Source organism: Oncorhynchus keta, unplaced genomic scaffold, assembly GCF_023373465.1.
Source record: "Oncorhynchus keta strain PuntledgeMale-10-30-2019 unplaced genomic scaffold, Oket_V2 Un_contig_3316_pilon_pilon, whole genome shotgun sequence".
In the NCBI taxonomy this organism is placed as follows: Eukaryota; Metazoa; Chordata; class Actinopteri; order Salmoniformes; family Salmonidae; genus Oncorhynchus; species Oncorhynchus keta.
Window position 1 is genome coordinate 6298 of NW_026287192.1, and position 21656 is coordinate 27953.

Sequence of the window (21656 nt, forward strand, 5' to 3'; positions counted from 1 at the left end):
CCAGGTCTCCAAGCTGGTTACTGACCCCCATCCTAAATATAGTGTTGGAGAACAGACCCCTAGAGTCTCCTAGCTGGTTACTGACGTCACTAAATATGATGTTGGAGAACAGAGAACTAGAGTCTCCCTAGCTGGATTCTGAAGTCACTAAATATAATGTTGGAGAACAGAGAATAGAGTCTCCTAGAATGGTTACCCAACTTATCTGTTGGAAGACAGAGAACTAGAGTCTCTAGCTGGTTACTCCGTCACTAAATATGTTGGAAACAGAGAACTAGAGTCTCACTAGCTGGTTACTGAGTCACTAAATATAATGTTGGAGAACAGAGAACTCTGACTCCTGGATCTGTTATGGAAATTTGATGTTGGAGAAAATAAATAATGTCTCCTACTATGGTTACTGATTTCACTTCTTATAATGTTGGAGAATCCCAACTGGGGAGACCTAAGTCTCCTGGCTGGATTTTAGACGTCACTAAATTAATGATGGAGAACAGAGAACTCTGACCTCTCCTGTGTGCCTGGTTACATCCCTCACTAAATATAATTTGGAGAACAGAGGAACTAGAGTCTCCTAGCTGTTACTGACTTCACTAATATGATGTTGGAGAACAGAGAACTAGAGTCTCCTAGCTGGTTACTGACGTCACTAAAATGGTATGTTGAGAACAGAGAACTAGAGTCTCCTAGCTGGTTACTGACGTCACTAAATATAATGTTGGAGAACAGAGATCCTAGAGTCAAAGCTGGTTACTGACGTCACTAAATATGATGTTGGAGAACAGAGAACTAGAGTCTCCCCTGGAATCTGGTTACTGCTCTCCATCACAAAACCTAATCTTGGAGAACAGAGAACCAGAGTCTCCTAGCTGGTTACTGACGTTCCACTAAATATAATGTTGAGAACAGAGAACTAGAGTCTCCTCCCTGGTTTACTGACGTTCTAAATATGATGTTGGAGAACAGAGAACTAGAGTCTCCTAGCGTCCCCACTTTGCTATGATCTGGAAGAACAGAGAACTCAGTCCTCCCCTAGCTGGTTACTGACGTCAGAATATCCTCTCCCTGGAGAACAGAGAACTAGAGTCTCCTAGCTGGTTACTGACGTCACTAAATATAATGTTGGAGAACAGAGAACTAGAGTCTCCTAGCTGGTTACTGACGTCACTAAATGATGTTGGAGAACAGAGAACTAGAGTCTCCTAGCTGGTTACTGACGTCCCTAAATCCTAATGTTGGAGAACAGAGAACCATCCTCCACCTCCTAGCTGGTTACTCCCCTCACTAAATATAATGTTGGAGAACAGAGAACCAGAGTCTCCTCCCTCCTGGTTACTGATCGTCCACTATAAATATGTTGGAGAACAGAGAACTAGGTTCTCCTAGCTGGTTACTGACGTCCTCCTAAAATAATGTTGGAGAACAGAGAACTAGAGTAGGAATACCTGGTTACTGACGTCACTAAATATAATGTTGGAGAACAGAGAAAGATCCTCCTAGCTGGTTACTGACTCAATAAATATAATGTTGGAGAACAGAGAACTAGGTCCATCCTCAGCTGGTTACTGACGTCACTAAATATGATGTTGGAGAACAGAGAACTAGAGTCTCCAGGGCTGGTTCCTGAGTCACTAAATATAATGTTGGAGAACAGAGAACTAGAGTCTCTAGCTGATTACTGAGGCACTAAAATATAATGTTGGAATACAGAGAACTAGAGTCTCCTAGCTGGTTACTGACGTCACTAAATATAATGTTGGAGAACAGAGAACTAGAGTCTCCAGCTGGTTACTGACATCACTAAATATGTTGGAGAACAGAGAACTAGAGCCAGTCTCCTCATCTGGTTACTGACGTGTACTAAACATAATGTTGGAGAACAGAGAACTAGAAAGTCTCCTGAAGAGCTGGTTAGAGACGTCACTAAATATGATGTTGGAGAACAGAGAACCAGAGTCTCTAGCTGGTTACTGACGTCACTAAATATGTTGGAGAACAGAGAAACTAGAGTCTCCTAGCTGGTTACTGACGTCACTAAATATGATGTTGGAGAACAGAGAACCAGAGTCTCCTAGCTGGTTACTGACGTCACTAAATATGTTGGAGAACAGAGAGGACTCAGTTATTGTCTCCCTACCTGGTTACTGCGTCACTAAATATGTTGGAGAACAGAGAACTAGAGTCTCCTAGCTGGTTACTGAGTCACTAAATATAATGTTGGAGAACAGAGAACTAGAGTCTCCTATGCTGGTTACTGACGTCACTAAATATGATGTTGGAGAACAGAGAACTATAAATGTCTCCCTAGCTGGTTTGACCTCAGGGTTCTATAATGTTGGAGGTCACACAGTGAAACTAGAATATAATAGGGCCCTGGACCTTACTAAACTGAATCACTAAATATGAATGTTGGAGAACAGTAGAACTAGAGTCACTAGCTGGTTAATAGACCGTCAGTAAATATAATGTTGGAGATCAGGGAACTAGAGTCTCTAGCTGGTTAGACGTCACTAAATATGTTGGACAACAGAGAACTAGACAGTGAAATAGCTGGTTTATAGGTGTAGTAGACTAAAGTATAATGTTGGAGAACAGGAACTAGAGTCTCCTATTGCTGGTTACTAGACGTGTATGTAAATATAATGTTGGAGAACAGTAGAACTAGAGTCTCCTAGCTGGTTACTGACGTCACTAAATATAATGTTGGAGAACAGAGAACTAGAGTCCCTCAGCTGGTTACTGACAGGTCACTAAATATGAAATGTTGGAGAACAGGAGAAGTAGAGTCTCCTAGCTGGTTACTGAGTCACTAAATATAATGTTGGAGATCAGAGGACCTAGAGTCTCCTAGCTGGTTAGTGACGTCACTAAATATGATGTTGGAGAACAGAGAACTAGTAGTCTCTAGCTGGTACAACTGAGTCACTAAATATAATGTTGAATAGAACAGAGAACTAGAGTCTCTAGCTGGTTACTAGACCTTCACTAAATATGATGTTGGAGAACAGAAAGAACCAGAGTCTTTATGCTGGTTACTGACGTCACTAAATATAATGTTGGAGAACAGTGAAACTGAATACAGGGCAGGGCAGGGCAGGGCAGGGCAGACAGGGCAGGACAGGGCAGGACAGGACAGGTGTAGTAGGAAGTGAGGAGGGCAGGACAACAGGTAGCAGACCAGGAAATGGGCAACAGGGTAGTAGACCTCACAGGAAATGCAGGGCAGGACAGGGCAGGGCAGGGCAGGGCAGGGCAGGACAGGACAGGGCAGGGCAGGACAGGACAGGGCAGGTGCAGGGCAGGACAGGACAGGGCAGGGCAGGACAGGGCAGGACAGGGCAGGGCAGGGCAGGGCAGGACAGGGCAGGGCAGGACAGGACAGGGCAGGGCAGGACAGGGCAGGAAAGGACAGGACAGGGCAGGGGAGGACAGGGTAGGACAGGACAGGGCAGGGCAGGGCAGGACAGGGCAGGGCAGGGCAGGGGCAGGGCAGGGCAACAGGGCAGGACAGGACAGTGTCAGTTATTGATCTATTCTACCTGAGTTTAAATGCTGGGTCAGATATTATAGGTTAGTGAAATATATAATATATATATATATTATATTATTATGCTATATACATATATATAGTGAAATGCTGAATACAACAGGTGTAGTAGACCTTACAGTGAAATGCTGAATACAACAGGTGTAGTAGACCTCACAGTGAAATGCTGAATACAACAGGTGTAGTAGACCTTACAGTGAAATGCTGAATACAACAGGTGTAGTAGACCTTACAGTGAAATGCTGAATACAACAGGTGTAGTAGACCTCACAGTGAAATGCTGAATACAACAGGTGTAGTAGACCTCACAGTGAAATGCTGAATACAACAGGTGTAGTAGACCTCACAGTGAAATGCTGAATACAACAGGTGTAGTAGACCTCACAGTGAAATGCTGAATACAACAGGTGTAGTAGACCTCACAGTGAAATGCTGAATACAACAGGTGTAGTAGACCTCACAGTGAAATGCTGAATACAACAGGTGTAGTAGACCTCACAGTGAAATGCTGAATACAACAGGTGTGTAGACCTCACAGTGAAATGCTGAATACAACAGGTGTAGTAGACCTTACAGTGAAATGCTGAATACAACAGGTGTAGTAGACCTTACAGTGAAATGCTGAATACAACAGGTGTAGTAGACCTTACAGTGAAATGCTGAATACAACAGGTGTAGTAGACCTCACAGTGAAATGCTGAATACAACAGGTGTAGTAGACCTCACAGTGAAATGCTGAATACAACAGGTGTAGTAGACCTCACAGTGAAATGCTGAATACAACAGGTGTAGTAGACCTCACAGTGAAATGCTGAATACAACAGGTGTAGTAGACCTCACAGTGAAATGCTGAATACAACAGGTGTAGTAGACCTCACAGTGAAATGCTGAATACAACAGGTGTAGTAGACCTTACAGTGAAATGCTGAATACAACAGGTGTAGGAGACCTTACAGTGAAATACTAACTTACAAGCCCTTAACCAACAATGCAGTTTTAGAAAATACCTAAAAAAATACCATTTAAAAAAGTAGAGATAAGAAAAACAAATAACTAAAGACAGAGATATATAGCCTATCCCTAACTAACAGATCTAGTTTTCAGAAATATACCAGAGATATATAGCCTATCACTAACTAACAGATAAGAGGATCAGATAATATAGACCAGAGATATATAGCCTATCCTAACTAACAGATCTAGGATCAGATAATATAGATCAGAGATATATAGCCTATCACTAACTAACAGATCTAGGATCAGATAATATAGATCAGAGATATATAGCCTATCTAACTAACATCTAGGATCTAGAGATAGATATCACTACTAGATCAGATCAGATATATAGACCAGAGATATATAGCCTATCACTAACTAACAGATCTAGGATCAGATAATATAGACCAGAGATATATAGCCTATCCTAACTAACAGATCTAGGATCAGATATTATAGATCAGAGATATATAGCCTATCACTAACTAACAGATCTAGGATCAGATAATATAGATCAGAGATATATAGCCTATCACTAACTAACAGATCTAGGATCAGATAATATAGACCAGAGATATATAGCCTATCACTAACTAACAGATCTAGGATCAGATAATATAGATCAGAGATATATAGCCTATCACTAACTAACAGATCTAGGATCAGATAATATAGATCAGAGATATATAGCCTATCACTAACTAACAGATCTAGGATCAGATAATATAGATCAGAGATATATAGCCTATCCCTAACTAACAGATCTAGGATCAGATAATATAGACCAGAGATATATAGCCTATCACTAACTAACAGATCTAGGATCAGATAATATAGATCAGAGATATATAGCCTATCACTAACTAGCAGCTCTAGGATCATATATTATTTCAGCCCTCTAATGGTTCAGTGTGAAAATAGGGTTAGATTATCTGATTTTAGATCTGTGGTTAGGTAATAGCTACAGCTACTTTTATATGAAGCTAAAACTACAGCTACAGCTCTACCTCTGTGCTCTACTGACACCTATAGGAAAACAGGAAATTACACCAGAGAATACCTGAAAGACAATTAAGGTACTCTCTCAATTTAAGGGGCTTTATTGACATGGGAAACATATGTTTATATTGACAAAGCAAGTGAAATGAACAGTAAACATTACACTCAATGAATTTCCAAAAGAATAAAGACATTTCAGATGTCATATTATGTCTTTATACGGTGTTGTAATTATGTACAAATAGTTAAAGTACAAAAGGGGAAAATAAACAAGCCCGGGTGCACGAGGCAAGTTGGTACGACGCAAGTTGGTACGAGGCAAGCCCGGGTACAAGGCAAGTTGGTGAAGCAAGCCCGGTACAAGGCAAGTTGGTACGAGGCAAGCCCGGTACAAGGCAAGTTGGCACGAGGCAAGCCCGGGTACAAGGCAAGCTGGTACGAGGCAAGCCCGTGTACGAGGCAAGCCCGTGTACAGGCAAGCCCATGTACAAGGCAAGCTGGTACGAGGCAAGCCCGGGTACAAGGCAAGTTGGTACGAGGCAAGCCCGGGTACAAGGCAAGTTGGTACAGGCAAGCCCGTGTACGAGGCAAGCCCGTGTACAAGGCAAGCAAGGCAAGCTGGTACGAGGCAAGCTGGTACGAGGCAAGCCCGTGTACGAGGCAAGCCCGTGTACGAGGCAAGCCCATGTACAAGGCAAGCTGGTACGAGGCAAGCCCGGGTACAAGGCAAGTTGGTACGAGGCAAGCCCGGGTACAAGGCAAGTTGGTACGAGGCAAGCCCGTGCACGAGGCAAGCCCGTGTACAAGGCAAGCTGGTACGAGGCAAGCCCGGGTACAAGGCAAGTTGGTACGAGGCAAGCCCGGGTACAAGGCAAGTTGGTACGAGGCAAGCCCGTGTACGAGGCAAGCCCGTGTACGAGGCAAGCCCGTGTACAAGGCAAGCTGGTACGAGGCAAGCTGGTACGAGGCAAGCTGGTACGAGGCAAGCTGGTACGAGCTCCACTGATCCAATAAGCACATTAACAAGTCCCATAATAAGTTGCATGGACTCACTCTGTGTGCAATAATGGCGTTTAACATGATTTTTTAATGACTCTCACCTCTGTAAACCACACATATAGATAATTGTAAGGTCCCTCAGTAAGTAAAGCAGTGACTTTCAAACACAGATTTAACCACAAAGACCAGAGAGGTTTTCCAAAGCCTCGCAAAAGGGCACCGATTGGTAGAAGAAAATAAATAAAAGCAGACATTGCATATCCCTTTGAGCATGATGAAGTTAGTCACTACACTTTGGATGGTGTATCAATACACCCAGTCACTACAAAGATACAGGCGCCCTTCCTAACTCAGTTGCCGGAGAGGAAGGAAACTGCACAGGGATTTCACCATGAGGCTAATGGTGACATTAAAAGAGTTAATAAACATTAAAAATATATATAATCTTGGTGAACGAAGGAAGTCTGTTCTTTCGACCAATCGATTGTTTAATAAAATAAAATGTTTAAACACATACACACACCATACGTGTTAATAAAATCAACTATAGTCCTTCTGTAGCTCAGTTGGTAGAGCATGGCGCTTGTAACGCCAGGGTAGTGGGTTCGATTCCCGGGACCACCCATACGTAGAATGTATGCACACATGACTGTAAGTCGCTTTGGATAAAAGCGTCTGCTAAATGGCATATATTATATTATTATAATAATAAAATGTATAATCATGTTTTCGTATCTCAAAATCATTGTCATGTAGTTAATCTAAATTATATCTAAATCTAAATGGAAATGATACAAACCTAAAAAGGTATCTTATATTGCTGTTGCCAACTATGTAAACATATCCTACATAAAGCCAACAAATAAAAACATTGCAGCCTGCAGGTAGAAAATATACAGGTAGGAAATATACAGGTAGGAAATATACAGGTAGGAAATATACAGGTAGGAAATATACAGGTAGGAAATATACAGGTAGGAAATATACAGGTAGGAAATATCCTGACATTGGCAACACGTCTGCAACGAACTTGAAACATTCTATAAAACGATTGACTTGGGTCCGGGCTGAAGCTTGCAACATGGTATACAATATTAGCGGTCCTCAGAGTTGTCTCCATCAGTGAGCTCCGGACAGACACAGCAGTAAAACATTTTTTTTTTTTATCTAAGAAAGTCACTTAAGAACACATTCTTATTTACAATGACGGACTACCCCGGATAACGCTGGGCAAAATTGTCCCTTTGGGACTCTCAATCACGGCCGGATGTGATTCAGTCTGGATTCGAACCAGGAACTGTAGTGACGCGCCTCTTGCACTGAGATGCATCCATGTGTGTGTGTGTTAACTATTTAACTGTACTAGAATGCTTAAAAAGGTCTCTAAAATTGTAAATATCGGTATCGGTTCTTTGGCAAGGAAATTATCAGAATCGGACAAAAATGTAATATCGATGCATCACTAGTTATCGTGAATCGCTCAAGAATTTAAAGAAATTGAGATATGACCAAGGACAAGATATGATACTCCTAAAGAATGCATGAAGTGCAAAGCCTTCAGGAAATGACCAATCACCTAGCAGCATATAATTCCCCGAGGAAGTGCAATGGCCAAGACAGAGAAGAAACGCCTCTCCTTGCATCACCTAAAAAAAAACAACGCAGATCCTTTGAGTGTCGTTCCCTTGCTACATGTGTTTGGTTACCATCTCATTGCAATAAAGGATTTATGCAAAACAAAAAGTGTTTTGAGATAACTTGTATGACAATCAGAATGGTGACAGAGCTTCACATGTCCATATTCTGACCAATCCAATAATGCACTAAACGAACCTAAAGTTACATTGTGTAGCGACCCGCACAGACAGCTAGCTGTGTGTTATGTGTTAGGCTAGGAGGTGGTTGTGTTGTACTGACCAGTACCCGGTGTTCGCGGGGTCCGACCTGTCAATCAACCTGCTATCTGCCAATCACGGGAATGCCTGGAATGTTCTGATGCCGGGCATCCTGGTGGTTGGCGGAGTGGCGTGGAGGGGGGTTGGGCAGGGGGGTGGAGCATTGGAAGTTAAGACCAGGTTCAGCCTTTGTTCTCTCTCTCTTACGTCTGGGTTTCACAAGAGAAGGTCACGATTGGCTTGTGGGTTATCTGTCATCTATTTGGCGTGTGCTACGGCCCAAACAGTAGCCTGTGTAAAGTTGGTGTAATAAACCGTCAATTCGCAAACTCAAGCCTCTGTCTGGACAATTGTTCATTTATGATCTAGTCAGGTCATTACAATATTATAGTAATACTAAACGAACCTAAAGTTACATATTATAGTAATACTAAACGAACCTAAAGTTACATATTATAGTAATACTAAACGGACCTGAAGTTACATATTATAGTAATACTAAACGAACCTAAAGTTACATATTATAGTAATACTAAACGAACCTAAAGTTACATATTATAGTAATACTAAACGAACCTAAAGTTACATATTATAGTAATACTAAACGAACCTAAAGTTACATATTATAGTAATACTAAACGAACCTAAAGTTACATATTATAGTAATACTAAACGAACCTAAAGTTACATATTATATATATTATATTATATTATATTATATATATTATATTATATTATATATATTATATTATATATTATATTATATATATTATATTATATTATATATATTATATTATATATATTATATTATATATATTATATATATTATATTATATATATTATATTATATTATATATATTATATTATATTATATATATTATATTATATTATATATATTATATTATATTATATATTATATTATATATATTATATTATATTATATATTATATTATATTATATTATATATTATATTATATATATTATATTATATATATTATATTATATATATTATATTATATTATATTATATATATTATATTATATTATATATATTATATTATATTATATTATATAATATTATATTATATTATATATATTATATTATATTATATATTATATTATATATATTATATTATATTATATATATTATATTATATATATATTATATTATATTATATATATTATATTATATTATATATATTATATTATATATATTATATTATATATATTATATTATATATTATATTATATATATTATATTATATTATATATATTATATTATATTATATTATATATATTATATTATATTATATTATATTATATATATTATATATATTATATTATATTATATATATTATATATATTATATTATATTATATTATATTATATTATAAGGACCGTAAAGTAAATGTGTTGTTTAATTCACGTTTGCTCTGGAAGACAAAACACCATCCAAACGTAAATCAATTATCAATTTCGGTGATGGTTCTGGAAACGTGAACCCCTCTGTCATATATCACATAATAATTTCACAAATATAAAATACACACTTACGGTACACTGTTCAGACCGAGCGTCGGGGCTCTTTAATTAACACAACTACCCCTGTACAGAAGACACCTTTGTCCAATTATTCTTATGTGTAATGGAATTGACAGCCATGATCAGTGGCTAATTCTGATAAACATCACTCTCTCCTGTCGTCCATGACTCTTGGATTATCGGATTCAAGCGAGGTAGTGGCAACGTTCCCTTCTTTTTACACGTTCATTGATAACGCTGCGCTGCTCAATATGTTTGGTGACACTTCCGCTTCCACTCCCTGTTTCTGTAAACAATCCACTTTGACCTCGGTCCGTAGCAAGGTGTGCGTGGTCGTGATGGGAAGTTCGGCTCTTTTTACGGACTCGGATCTTTTCGACTCGTTCGGTCAAAATGAGGAATCGTTGGACTCTCCGGAGGTGCTGAGCCGGAGGAGCGTGTAGGACAGGTTATCAGTCCTGCTGTAGGCTGGGAGTCATTGCGCAACGTTGCCTCTTAGCAGGTCAAACGAACGACTAAGATGAACGAGTGGCGATTCACGACTCTCGAGTCGGTAAAGACAGTCGTTGAAATGGAATGAATCGTTTTCGAAATGCACATCGGGGAGCAGAGGTGATACAGAGGTGTCACCGTTTGTCTTTACTGTATCAGTTATCCTGTTATAGAGCTGCAGAATCCACTGCGCTGTTTCCGGCGCCACGTTTATGGCCATGTCGCATCAGTGTGTCGGAGGGCATGGGACAGATGTGTGTAATGTCGGGTAAGTTGGAAAAGGTCTTTTATATGTCCCTTGTCCCATTTTGTATCACAAAGTATAATAGTTTATATTATAGTCCAGTTGAGGGCGATAATGCGACTTATTGGATGCCATCCACAGGTTAAACCCCACCGAAGAAGAACTGCGCATCACCAGCGCAGATATTTCACCGGATGTGTAAATGTGAAGCATCCGTTTGGGGTTTCCACGGTAGTGAGAGGAAGCCCAGTGTCCGGCAGTGGGAGAAGATGGAACGATATGGATTTTGGCACATTTTCTCATCGATTAAACATTTGATCTCAATACCATGTTCTGTTCCAAAAAACTAGAATATGTTACGAACATTTTACCAGTTGCTAAAGTGAATTTAGTGTTGTTTGGAAGAGAGTGCAAAGAATAGGCGTTCCCTAACTGAAATATGCAAATATGTGTGCTAGAACGCGCCAATAGAATCGCTCTGCCCACAATGACTAATTTGTTCCTGTTTGAAACGAAAGGCTGTGATCTATCTTGGTCTAGTTATAAGTATCTGTGTCACTAGCGTGAGGTTCAACGTGCAAAGCGTCAGAAGAAAATAACGGCAGAAGCATGAAGGTAAGATAACTGCAAGAAAACTATTAAATAAACATCTCTAAACCCAATGAAAACGTACACATGAACGGCCTGTTTCAATGCAAAGTCACGGAATGCTGTAAATACTGTGTCTTGGGATGCTTTTGGACAGAGCAGCCTGCAGAATGGTGAGCCGTTCGTGATTGCATGGCAGACACTGGTTCAAGGCGAAGAACAGAGTCCATTTATTGCCATTAGTGCAAAAGGACAAATGTAGCTAACGAGAGGCTGAGGCCTTCAAGCTTTGGCCTCTTGTTTTGTACTACATGATTTTGTACTACATGATAGTATTACATGATCTGGGTCAGTGTTGTAGTCTGTTACAGGGTCAGTCTGTTACAGGGTCAGTCTGTTACAGGGTCAGTCTGTTACAGGGTCAGTGTGTCATGTAGCCTAGCCTCTGTAGGTTTATATATCAGATGGTTACAGGCTTTGGGCCTTACGTCTCTCCTCTCCTACGTCTCTCCTCTCCTACCTCTCTCCTGTCCTACGTCTCTCCTCTCCTACGTCTCTCCTCTCCTATGTCTCTCCTCTCCTACGTCTCTCCTCTCCTACGTCTCTCCTCTCCTACCTCTCTCCTCTCCTACCTCTCTCCTCTCCTACCTCTCTCCTCTCCTACCTCTCTCCTCTCCTACGTCTCTCCTCACCTCGTCTCTCCTCTCCTACGTCTCTCCTCTCCTACGTCTCTCCTCTCCTACGTCTCTCCTCTCCTACGTCTCTCCTCTCCTACCTCTCTCCTCTCCTCTGTCTCTCCTCACCTACGTCTCCTCTGTCTCTCCTCTCTTACGTCTCTCCTCACCTACGTCTCTCCTCTCCTCTGTCTCTCCTCACCTACGTCTCCTCTGTCTCTCCTCTCTTACGTCTCTCCTCACCTACGTCTCTCCTCTCCCAGCCCCGACAGAAGTTGTTAAACTCAGTAGACCGCTGTGTAGACGAGGCCTTGGAAGGCATTGTCTCTAGCTCTGGATGTCTCTCTCTGCTGAGGGGCCACAGGGTGGTGGTCAGGGCTGATCTGGAGGCCCTCAAGGGCCGAGTGGCCCTGCTGTCTGGAGGGGGGTCTGGACACGAGCCAGCACACGCAGGTAGGACACTCGTTTACCTGTATAGACACATTCAGACACCAATATATATATATATATATGCCATTTAGCAGACGCTTTTATCCAAAGCGACTTACAGTCATGTGTGCATACATTCTACGTATGGGTGGTCCCGGGGATCGAACCCACTACCCTGGCGTTACAAGCGCCATGCTCTACCAACTGAGCTACAGAAGGACCTGGGGAGGGATGTTGTAAATCCAGGGGACTGGGACTCGAAGTCCAGCGACTGTCAACCCAACTGTTCTTGATGAGGTCTCTAGGTGTTGGTTTGTATGCACACACACAGTCCCTCTCTGCTGAGCGGACACAGGGTGGTGGTCAGGCCTGGAGGTCCTGTGGGGACGAGTGGCCCTGCTCTCTAGAGGGGGGCCTGGGCACGAGCCAACACAGACGAGTACTCTCTGTCTCTGATCTCCCACCCCCCTCTCTCCCCGTTTCTCCCTACCCCATCTATCTCCTTGTCTCTCTCCTCTCTTTCCCTCCCACCCCCTCTCTCCCCCCCTCTCCCTCCCCTTCTCCCTCTCTCTTCTTCCTCCTCCTCTCTCTCTCTCTCCCTCTCCCTCCCCTTCTCCCTCTCCCCCCCCAGGGTACATAGGTAGCGGTATGCTATCAGCAGCGGTTGCAGGTGGTGTCTTTGCCTCCCCCTCCCCCGGCCAGTGTTCTAGCGGCCATTTTGTGTCTAAGTGACGCGGGGTGTCGGGAGTTCTACTCATCGTTAAGAACTACACCGGCGACCGCCTCAGCTCGGCCTCGCTGCGGAACAGGCCCGTAACCGCGGCGTCGCAGTCGAAATGGTGATTGTCGCCGACGACTGTGCTTTCGATCAACCCAGTAAGGCCGGGAGGAGGGGTCTGTGTGGGACGGTGTTCGTTCACAAGGTAATGGGGTCAGCGTTTGCGTCTCTTTTTGACCGCGTGTTATAAATGACAGCGTTTTTATGTTTTAGATGTATAGGATTTTAAAACACCGACTTCAACTTTAAACCCCGATCGATCATCTAGGATTGTTTTGATGGTAACACGTCGTGTGAAAGAAAGTCATTGATCTCTTTTGCTCTCGCTCAGCTTGCTGGGGCTCTGGCTGAAGAAGGTTGTTCATTGGACGAGATCGTCTCCAAGGTGACAGAGGCAGTGAAGGGCATTGGTGAGATCTACACACACACACACACACACACACACACTCGCAACCGTTTCAGCCAGTCAGCTTTTCTCTTATCTGTACCTGTCAGTTTATACTCCTCTAGTATTCTCAGAGATTGTGTGTTTCTACTGTAGGTACTCTGGGGGTCAGTAGTATTCTCAGAGATTGTGTGTTTCTACTGTAGGTACTCTGGGGTCAGCTTGTCTCCCTGCAGTGTTCCAGGCTGTCTGCCTTCCTTTGACCTGCCTGCTGGAGAGATGGAGCTGGGACTGGGTGAGAGAGAGGGGAGGGAGGGAGCTGGGACTGGGTGAGAGAGGGAGCTGGGACTGGGTGAGAGAGAGAGAGGGAGCTGGGACTGGGTGAGAGAGGGAGGGAGGGAGCTGGGACTGGGTGAGAGAGGGAGGGAGGGAGGGAGGGAGCTGGGACTGGGTGAGAGAGGGAGCTGGGACTGGGTGAGAGAGAGAGGGAGGGAGAGATGGAGCTGGGACTGGGTGAGAGCTGGGACTAGGTGAGACATGGAGCTGGGACTGGGTGAGAGAGGGAGCTGGGACTGGGTGAGAGAGTGAGGGGGGGAGCTGGGACTGGGTGAGAGAGGGAGGGAGGGAGGGGGAGCTGGGACTGGGTGAGAGAGGGAGGGAGGGAGGGAGGGAGGTGGGACTGGGTGAGAGGGAGGGAGAGGGAGGGAGGGAGGGAGCTGGGACTGGGTGAGAGAGGGAGGGAGGGAGGGGGCTGGGACTGGGAGAGAGAGGGAGGGAGCTGGGACTGGGTGAGAGAGAGGGAGGGAGCTGGGACTGGGTAAGAGAGAGAGAGGGAGGGAGGGAGCTGGGACTGGGTGAGTGAGTGAGGGAGGGGGAGAGAGAGAGCTGGGACTAGGTGAGACATGGAGCTGGGACTGGGTGAGAGAGGGAGGGAGGGAGCTGGGCCTGGGTGAGAGGGGAGGGAGGGAGGGATGGAGCTGGGACTGGGTGAGAGAGAGAGGGAAGGAGGGAGCTGGGACTGGGTGAGAGAGGGGGGGGGAAATTGGGACTGGATAAATTCCATGTTTGGAATCGATAACTTCTATGGGGGGAGAAAGAGCAGTTAGTAATTTAGATCATGTTGTTTTTCTCCTCAGGTATCCATGGTGAGCCTGGCATTAAGAGGTCGAAGGTCAGTGTCATAAAGTTAGGTTACAGTGTTGGCATTAAGAGGTCAAAGGTCAGTGTAATAAAGTTAGGATACAGTGTTGGCATTAAGAGGTCAAAGGTCAGTGTAATAGTTAGGTTACAGTGTAGGCAGTGTATTCCAAATGGCCCTCAATCTGGTCAAAAGTAGTGCACCGTTTTATTTACCCTCTATTCAACCTCTATTTACCCTTTATTCACCCTCTATTCAACCTTTATTCACCCTCTATTCAACCTTTATTCACCCTCTATTCAACCTTTATTCATCCTCTATTTACCCTCTATTCAACCTCTATTCAACCTCTATTTACCCTCTATTCAACCTCTATTCACCCTCTATTCAACCTCTATTCACCCTCTATTCACCCTCTATTCACCCTCTATTCACCCTCTATTTACCCTCTATTTACCCTCTATTCACCCTCTATTCAACCTCTATTTACCCTCTATTCAACCTCTATTTACCCTCTATTTACCCTCTATTTACCCTCTATTTACCCTCTATTCAACCTCTATTTACCCTCTATTCACCCTCTATTTAACCTCTATTTACCCTCTATTTACCCTCTATTCAACCTCTATTCACCCTCTATTCAACCTCTATTTACCCTCTATTCAACCTCTATTTACCCTCTATTTACCCTCTATTTACCCTCTATTCAACCTCTATTCAACCTCTATTCACCCTCTATTTACCCTCTATTCACCCTCTATTTACCCTCTATTTACCCTCTATTTACCCTCTATTTACCCTCTATTCAACCTCTATTTACCCTCTATTTACCCTCTATTTACCCTCTATTTACCCTCTATTCAACCTCTATTTACCCTCTATTTACCCTCTATTCAACCTCTATTTACCCTCTATTCACCCTCTATTCACCTCTATTCACCCTCTATTCACCCTCTATTTACCCTCTATTCACCCTCTATTTACCCTCTATTTACCCTCTATTTACCCTCTATTCACCCTCTATTTACCCTCTATTTACCCTCTATTCACCCTCTATTCACCCTCTATTTACCCTCTATTTACCCTCTATTCAACCTCTATTCAACCTCTATTTACCCTCTATTCAACCTCTATTTAACCTTTATTCAACCTCTATTTAACCTTTATTCAACCTCTATTCAACCCTTATTTAACCTTTATTCAACCCTTATTCAACCTTTATTCAACCCTTATTTAACGAGGGCAACTCCGTTTAGAACGTATTCCTATTTACAATGACGGCCAAACCCGGGTGACGCTGTCCTATCGGCGTGTCGGTGACGCTGCCCTATCGGTGTGTCGGTGACGCTGCCCTATCGGTGTCGTATGTCATGAGACGCTGTTGGTTTGCCAACATGGATCTATTTCAGGTGACCTCGGCGGATGAGGTGGTGAAGACCATGGTAGACCATATGACCAACCCTGCCAGCCAATCACATCTGTCTCTGAAGTCAGGTACAAGGACCACCGCATTTAATCAGTGCAAAGTTCAACCGTGTTCCCCCCCCTCCTCCTTTAAACCGTGTCCCCCCTCCTCCTTTAAACCGTGTCCCCCCTCCTCCTTTAAACCGTGTCCCCCTCCTCTTCCTTTAAACCGTGTCCCCCTCCTCCTCCTTTAAACCGTGTCCCCCCTCCTCCTCCTTTAAACCGTGTCCCCCCTCCTCCTCCTTTAAACCGTGTCCCCCTCCTCCTTTAAACCGTGCCCCCCTCCTCCTTTAAACCGTGTCCCCTCCTCCTTTAAACCGTGTCCCCCCTCCTCCTCCTTTAAACCGTGTCCCCCCTCCTCCTCCTTTAAACCGTGTCCCCCTCCTCCTCCTTTAAACCGTGTCCCCCCCTCCTCCTCCTTTAAACCGTGTCCCCCCTCCTCCTCCTTTAAACCGTGTCCCCCCCTCCTCCTCCTTTAAACCGTGTCCCCCCTCCTTTAAACCGTGTCCCCTCCTTTAAACCGTGTCCCCCTCCTTTAAACCGTGTCCCCCCTCCTTTAAACCGTGTCCCCCCCCTCCTTTAAACCGTGTCCCCCCTCCTTTAAACCGTGTCCCCCTCCTCCTTTAAACCGTGTCCCCTCCTCCTTTAAACCGTGTCCCCCCTCCTTTAAACCGTGTCCCCCCTCCTCCTTTAAACCGTGTCCCCCTCCTCCTTTAAACCGTGTCCCCCCACCTCCTTTAAACCGTGTCCCCCCCCCTCCTCCTTTAAACCGTGTCCCCCTCCTCCTTTAAACCGTGCCCCCCTCCTCCTTTAAACCGTGTCCCCCCCTCCTCCTTTAAACCGTGTCCCCCCCTCCTCCTTTAAACCGTGTCCCCCCCTCCTCCTTTAAACCGTGTCCCCCCCTCCTCCTTTAAACCGTGTCCCCCCTCCCTCCTCCTTTAAACCGTGTCCCCCTCCCTCCTCCTTTAAACCGTGTCCCCCTCCCTCCTCCTTTAAACCGTGTCCCCCTCCCTCCTCCCTTTAAACCGTGTCCCCCTCCCTCCTCCTTTAAACCGTGTCCCCCTCCCTCCTCCTTTAAACCGTGTCCCCTCCCTCCTCCTTTAAACCGTGTCCCCCTCCCTCCTCCTTTAAACCGTGTCCCCCTCCCTCCTCCTTTAAACCGTGTCCCCCTCCCTCCCTCCTTTAAACCGTGCCCCCCTCCTCCTTTAAACCGTGCCCCCCCCTCCTCCTTTAAACCGTGTCCCCCTCCTCCTTTAAACCGTGTCACCCTCCTCCTTTAAACAGTGCCCCCTCCTCCTTTAAACCGTGTCCCCCTCCTCCTTTAAACCGTGTCCCCCTCCTCCTTTAAACCGTGTCCCCCCTCCTCCTTTAAACCGTGTCCCCCTCCTCCTTTAAACCGTGTCCCCCTCCTCCTTTAAACCGTGTCCCCCCTCCTCCTTTAAACCGTGTCCCCCCTCCTCCTTTAAACCGTGTCCCCCTCCTTTAAACCGTGTCCCCCCTCCTTTAAACCGTGTCCCCCCTCCTCCTTTAAACCGTGTCGCCCTCCTCCTTTAAACCGTGTCGCCCTCCTCCTTTAAACAGTGTCCCCCTCCTCCTTTAAACCGTGCCCCCCTCCTTTAAACCGTGTCGCCCTCCTCCTTTAAACAGTGTCCCCCCTCCTCCTTTAAACCGTGCCCCCCTCCTTTAAACCGTGTCCCCCCTCCTTTAAACCGTGTCCCCCCTCCTTTAAACCGTGTCCCCCCTCCTTTAAACCGTGTCCCCCCTCCTCCTTTAAACCGTGTCCGTCCCCCTCCTCCTTTAAACCGTGTCCGTCCCCCTCCTCCTTTAAACCGTGTCCCCCTCCTCCTTTAAACCGTGTCCCCCCTCCTCCTTTAAACCGTGTCCCCCCCTCCTCCTTTAAACCGTGTCCCCCTCCCTCCTCCTTTAAACCGTGTGTCCCCCTCCTCCTTTAAACCGTGTCCCCCCTCCTCCTTTAAACCGTGTCCCCCCTCCTCCTTTAAACCGTGTCCCCCCTCCTTTAAACCGTGTCCCCCTCCTTTAAACCGTGTCCCCCTCCTTTAAACCGTGTCCCCCTCCTTTAAACCGTGTCCCCCCTCCTTTAAACCGTGTCCCCCCTCCTTTAAACCGTGTCCCCCCCTCCTTTAAACCGTGTCCCCCCTCCTCCTTTAAACCGTGTCCCCCCTCCTCCTTTAAACCGTGTCCCCCTCCTCCTTTAAACCGTGTCCCCCTCCCTCCTCCTTTAAACCGTGTCCCCCTCCCTCCTCCTTTAAACCGTGTCCCCCTCCCTCCTCCTTTAAACCGTGTCCCCCTCCCTCCTCCTTTAAACCGTGTCCCCCCTCCTCCTTTAAACCGTGTCCCCCTCCTCCTTTAAACCGTGCCCCCCCCTCCTCCTTTAAACCGTGTCCCCCTCCTCCTTTAAACCGTGTCCCCCTCCCTCCTCCTTTCACCGTGTCCCCCTCCTTTAACCGTGTCCCCCTCCTACCTCGTCCTCCTAACCGTGTCCCCCTCCTCCTTTAAACCGTGCCTCCCTCCTACCTCGTCCTCCTTACCGTGTCCCCCTCCTCCTGTAAACCGTGTCCCCCTCCTTTAAACCTTGCCCCCTCCTCCTTTAAACCGTGCCCGCCCCTCCTACCTCGTCCTCCTTACCGTGTCCCCCTCCTCCTTTAAACCGTGTCCCCCTCCTCCTTTAAACCGTGCCCCCTCCTCCTACCTCGTCCTCCTTACCGTGTCCCCTCCTCCTTTAAACCGTGTCCCCCTCCTCCTTTAAACCGTGTCCCCCTCCTCCTTTAAACCGTGCCCCCCTCCTACCTCGTCCTCCTAACCGTGTCCAGTCTCTCTCTCTCTCTGGTGCAGGTGACAGTGTGGTTCTGTGTGTCAACAACCTTGGCGCTCTGTCTTGTCTAGAGATATCTGTTGTTACTAGATCTGCTATACGCTACCTGGGTAAGACTCGTGGCTCATTGCCTAACTGTTATCGTGAATAACAATGTATAATATTGTATTTTATTGCTTTATAAAAAGCTAATTGTTAACCTCGTTATTCAGGTTTGTTTACATTCTCTGTGGAATCTCTTTTTAAATTTTTTTTTTTTGTTTGTTGTTGCCATGGTTACAGAGGGTCGTGGGGTGCGGGTTGCCCGGGTGATGTCGGGGTCATTTATGACATCACTGGAAATGGCGGGAGTGTCTCTGTCAATGATGAGAGCAGACCAGGAGATACTCCGACTGTTTGGTGAGAACACAGTCACCTGGTTGAGAACACAGTCACCTGGTTGAGAACACAGTCACCTGGTTGAGAACACAGTCACCTGGTTGAGAACACAGTCACCTGGTTGAGAACACAGTCACCTGGTTGAGAACAGTCACTCCCGATTACACACACACAAACCTATCACCATGTAACACTGGCTTGTCGTTTCTCTCCCTCCCCATCTCTCTCCCTCTCTCCCTCCCCATCTCTCTCCCTCTCTCCCTCCCCATCTCTCTCCCTCTCTCCTTCCCCATCTCTCTCCCTCTCTCCTTCCCCATCTCTCTCCTTCCCCATCTCTCTCCTTCCCCATCTCTCTCCCTCCCTCCCTCCCCATCACTCCCTCCCTCTCCTCCCCATCTCTCTCTCCCTCTCCTCCCCATCTCTCTCTCCCTCTCCTCCCCATCTCTCTCTCCCTCTCCTCCCCATCTCTCTCTCCCTCTCCTCCCCATCTCTCTCTCCCTCTCCTCCCCATCTCTCTCTCCCTCTCCTCCCCATCTCTCTCTCCCTCTCCTCCCCATCTCTCTCTCCCTCTCCTCCCCATCTCTCTCCCTCTCCTCCCCATCTCTCTCTCCCTCTCCTCCCCATCTCTCTCCCTCTCCTCCCCATTTCTCTCTCCCTCTCCTCCCATTTCTCTCTCTCTCCCCTCCCATCTCTCCCTCCCTGCCCATCTCTCTCTCTCTCCCCTCCCATCTCTCCCTCCCCCTCCCCATCTCTCTCTCAGATGCCAAGACCACAGCCTCTGCCTGGCCCAACCTCAGTACTGTGTGTATCAGTGGGACAAGTTACATTCTGACCCTCCAGCGAAAGACATGCAAGAGACCTCACACACAGAAGGTAGGTTAGGACAACACTCGCCTGACACAGAAGGTAGGGTTAGGACAACACTCACCTCGCACACAGAAGGTACGGTTAGGACAACACACACCTGACATCTCACACAGAAGGTACGGTTAGGACAACACACACCTGACACCTCACACAGAAGGTAGGGTTAGGACAACACTCACCTCGCACACAGAAGGTACGGTTAGGACAACACTCACCTGACACCTCACACAGAAGGTACGGTTAGGACAACACACACCTGACACCTCACACAGAAGGTACGGTTAGGACAACACACACCTGACACCTCACACAGAAGGTAGGGTTAGGACAACACTCACCTCGCACACAGAAGGTACGGTTAGGACAACACTCACCTGACACCTCACACAGAAGGTAGGTTTAGCTCAGTGGGTTAACAGTCTTGAGGCCCTGCAGGATACCTGGGTCATGCTAGTCTTGATGCCCTGCAGAATACCTGGGTCTAGCTCAGTGGGTCAACAGTCTTGAGGCCCTGCAGGATACCTGGGTCTAGCTCAGTGGGTCAACAGTCTTGATGCCCTGCAGGATACCTGGGTCTAGCTCAGTGGGTCAACAGTCTTGATGCCCGGCAGGATACCTGGGTCTAGCTCAGTGGGTCAACAGTCTTGATGCCCTGCAGGATACCTGGGTCTAGCTCAGTGGGTCAACAGTCTTGATGCCCTGAAGGATACCTGGGTCTAGCTCAGTGGGTCAACAGTCTTGATGCCCTGCAGGATACCTGGGTCTAGCTCAGTGGGTCAACAGTCTTGATGCCCTGCAGGATACCTGGGTCATGCTAGTCTTGATGCCCTGCAGAATACCTGGGTCTAGCTCAGTGGGTCAACAGTATTGAGGCCCTGCAGGATACCTGGGTCTAGCTCAGTGGGTCAACAGTCTTGATGCCCTGCAGGATACCTGGGTCTAGCTCAGTGGGTCAACAGTCTTGATGCCCGGCAGGATACCTGGGTCTAGCTCAGTGGGTCAACAGTCTTGATGCCCTGCAGGATACCTGGGTCTAGCTCAGTGGGTCAACAGTCTTGATGCCCTGCAGGATACCTGGGTCTAGCTCAGTGGGTCAACAGTCTTGATGCCCTGCAGGATACCTGGGTCTAGCTCAGTGGGTCAACAGTCTTGATGCCCTGCAGGATACCTGGGTCTAGCTCAGTGGGTCAACAGTCTTGATGCCCTGCAGGATACCTGGGTCTAGCTCAGTGGGTCAACAGTCTTGAGGCCCTGCAGGATACCTGGGTCTAGCTCAGTGGGTCAACAGTCTCGAGGCCCTGCAGGATACCTGGGTCTAGCTCAGTGGGTCAACAGTCTCGATGCCCGGCAGGATACCTGGGTCTAGCTCAGTGGGTCAACAGTCTTGATGCCCTGCAGGATACCTG

General features: G+C 46.1%; 1 protein-coding gene and 1 long non-coding RNA gene across 5 annotated transcripts in view; one reads left to right on the forward strand and one right to left on the reverse strand.

Annotated features, from left to right (window-relative positions):
- Nucleotides 1-10277: 10277 nt before the first annotated feature.
- Nucleotides 10278-21656, forward strand: part of LOC127923862 (triokinase/FMN cyclase-like) — a 39530-nt gene continuing 28151 nt past the window's right edge. Inside the window, 13 exon segments of the mRNA XM_052508014.1 lie at nt 10278-10740; nt 10858-11331; nt 12242-12431; nt 13039-13194; nt 13197-13330; nt 13517-13595; nt 13727-13737; nt 13781-13865; nt 14707-14741; nt 16118-16202; nt 19026-19115; nt 19288-19404; nt 20144-20260. Of these exon segments, the coding sequence (XP_052363974.1) occupies nt 11326-11331; nt 12242-12431; nt 13039-13194; nt 13197-13330; nt 13517-13595; nt 13727-13737; nt 13781-13865; nt 14707-14741; nt 16118-16202; nt 19026-19115; nt 19288-19404; nt 20144-20260 (1105 nt within the window). The 5' untranslated portion in view covers nt 10278-10740; nt 10858-11325.
- Nucleotides 14756-15854, reverse strand: LOC127923860 (uncharacterized). 4 transcript variants are annotated; one of them, XR_008115842.1, is made up of 4 exons: nt 15759-15854; nt 15376-15638; nt 15211-15276; nt 14756-15122 (listed from the first exon to the last, which is right to left on the reverse strand). It is a non-coding gene; the product is annotated as an uncharacterized LOC127923860 (long non-coding RNA). The 4 variants fall into 4 exon arrangements; XR_008115843.1 differs by having other exon boundaries at nt 14756-15155; nt 15189-15276; XR_008115844.1 differs by having other exon boundaries at nt 15376-15430; nt 15639-15848.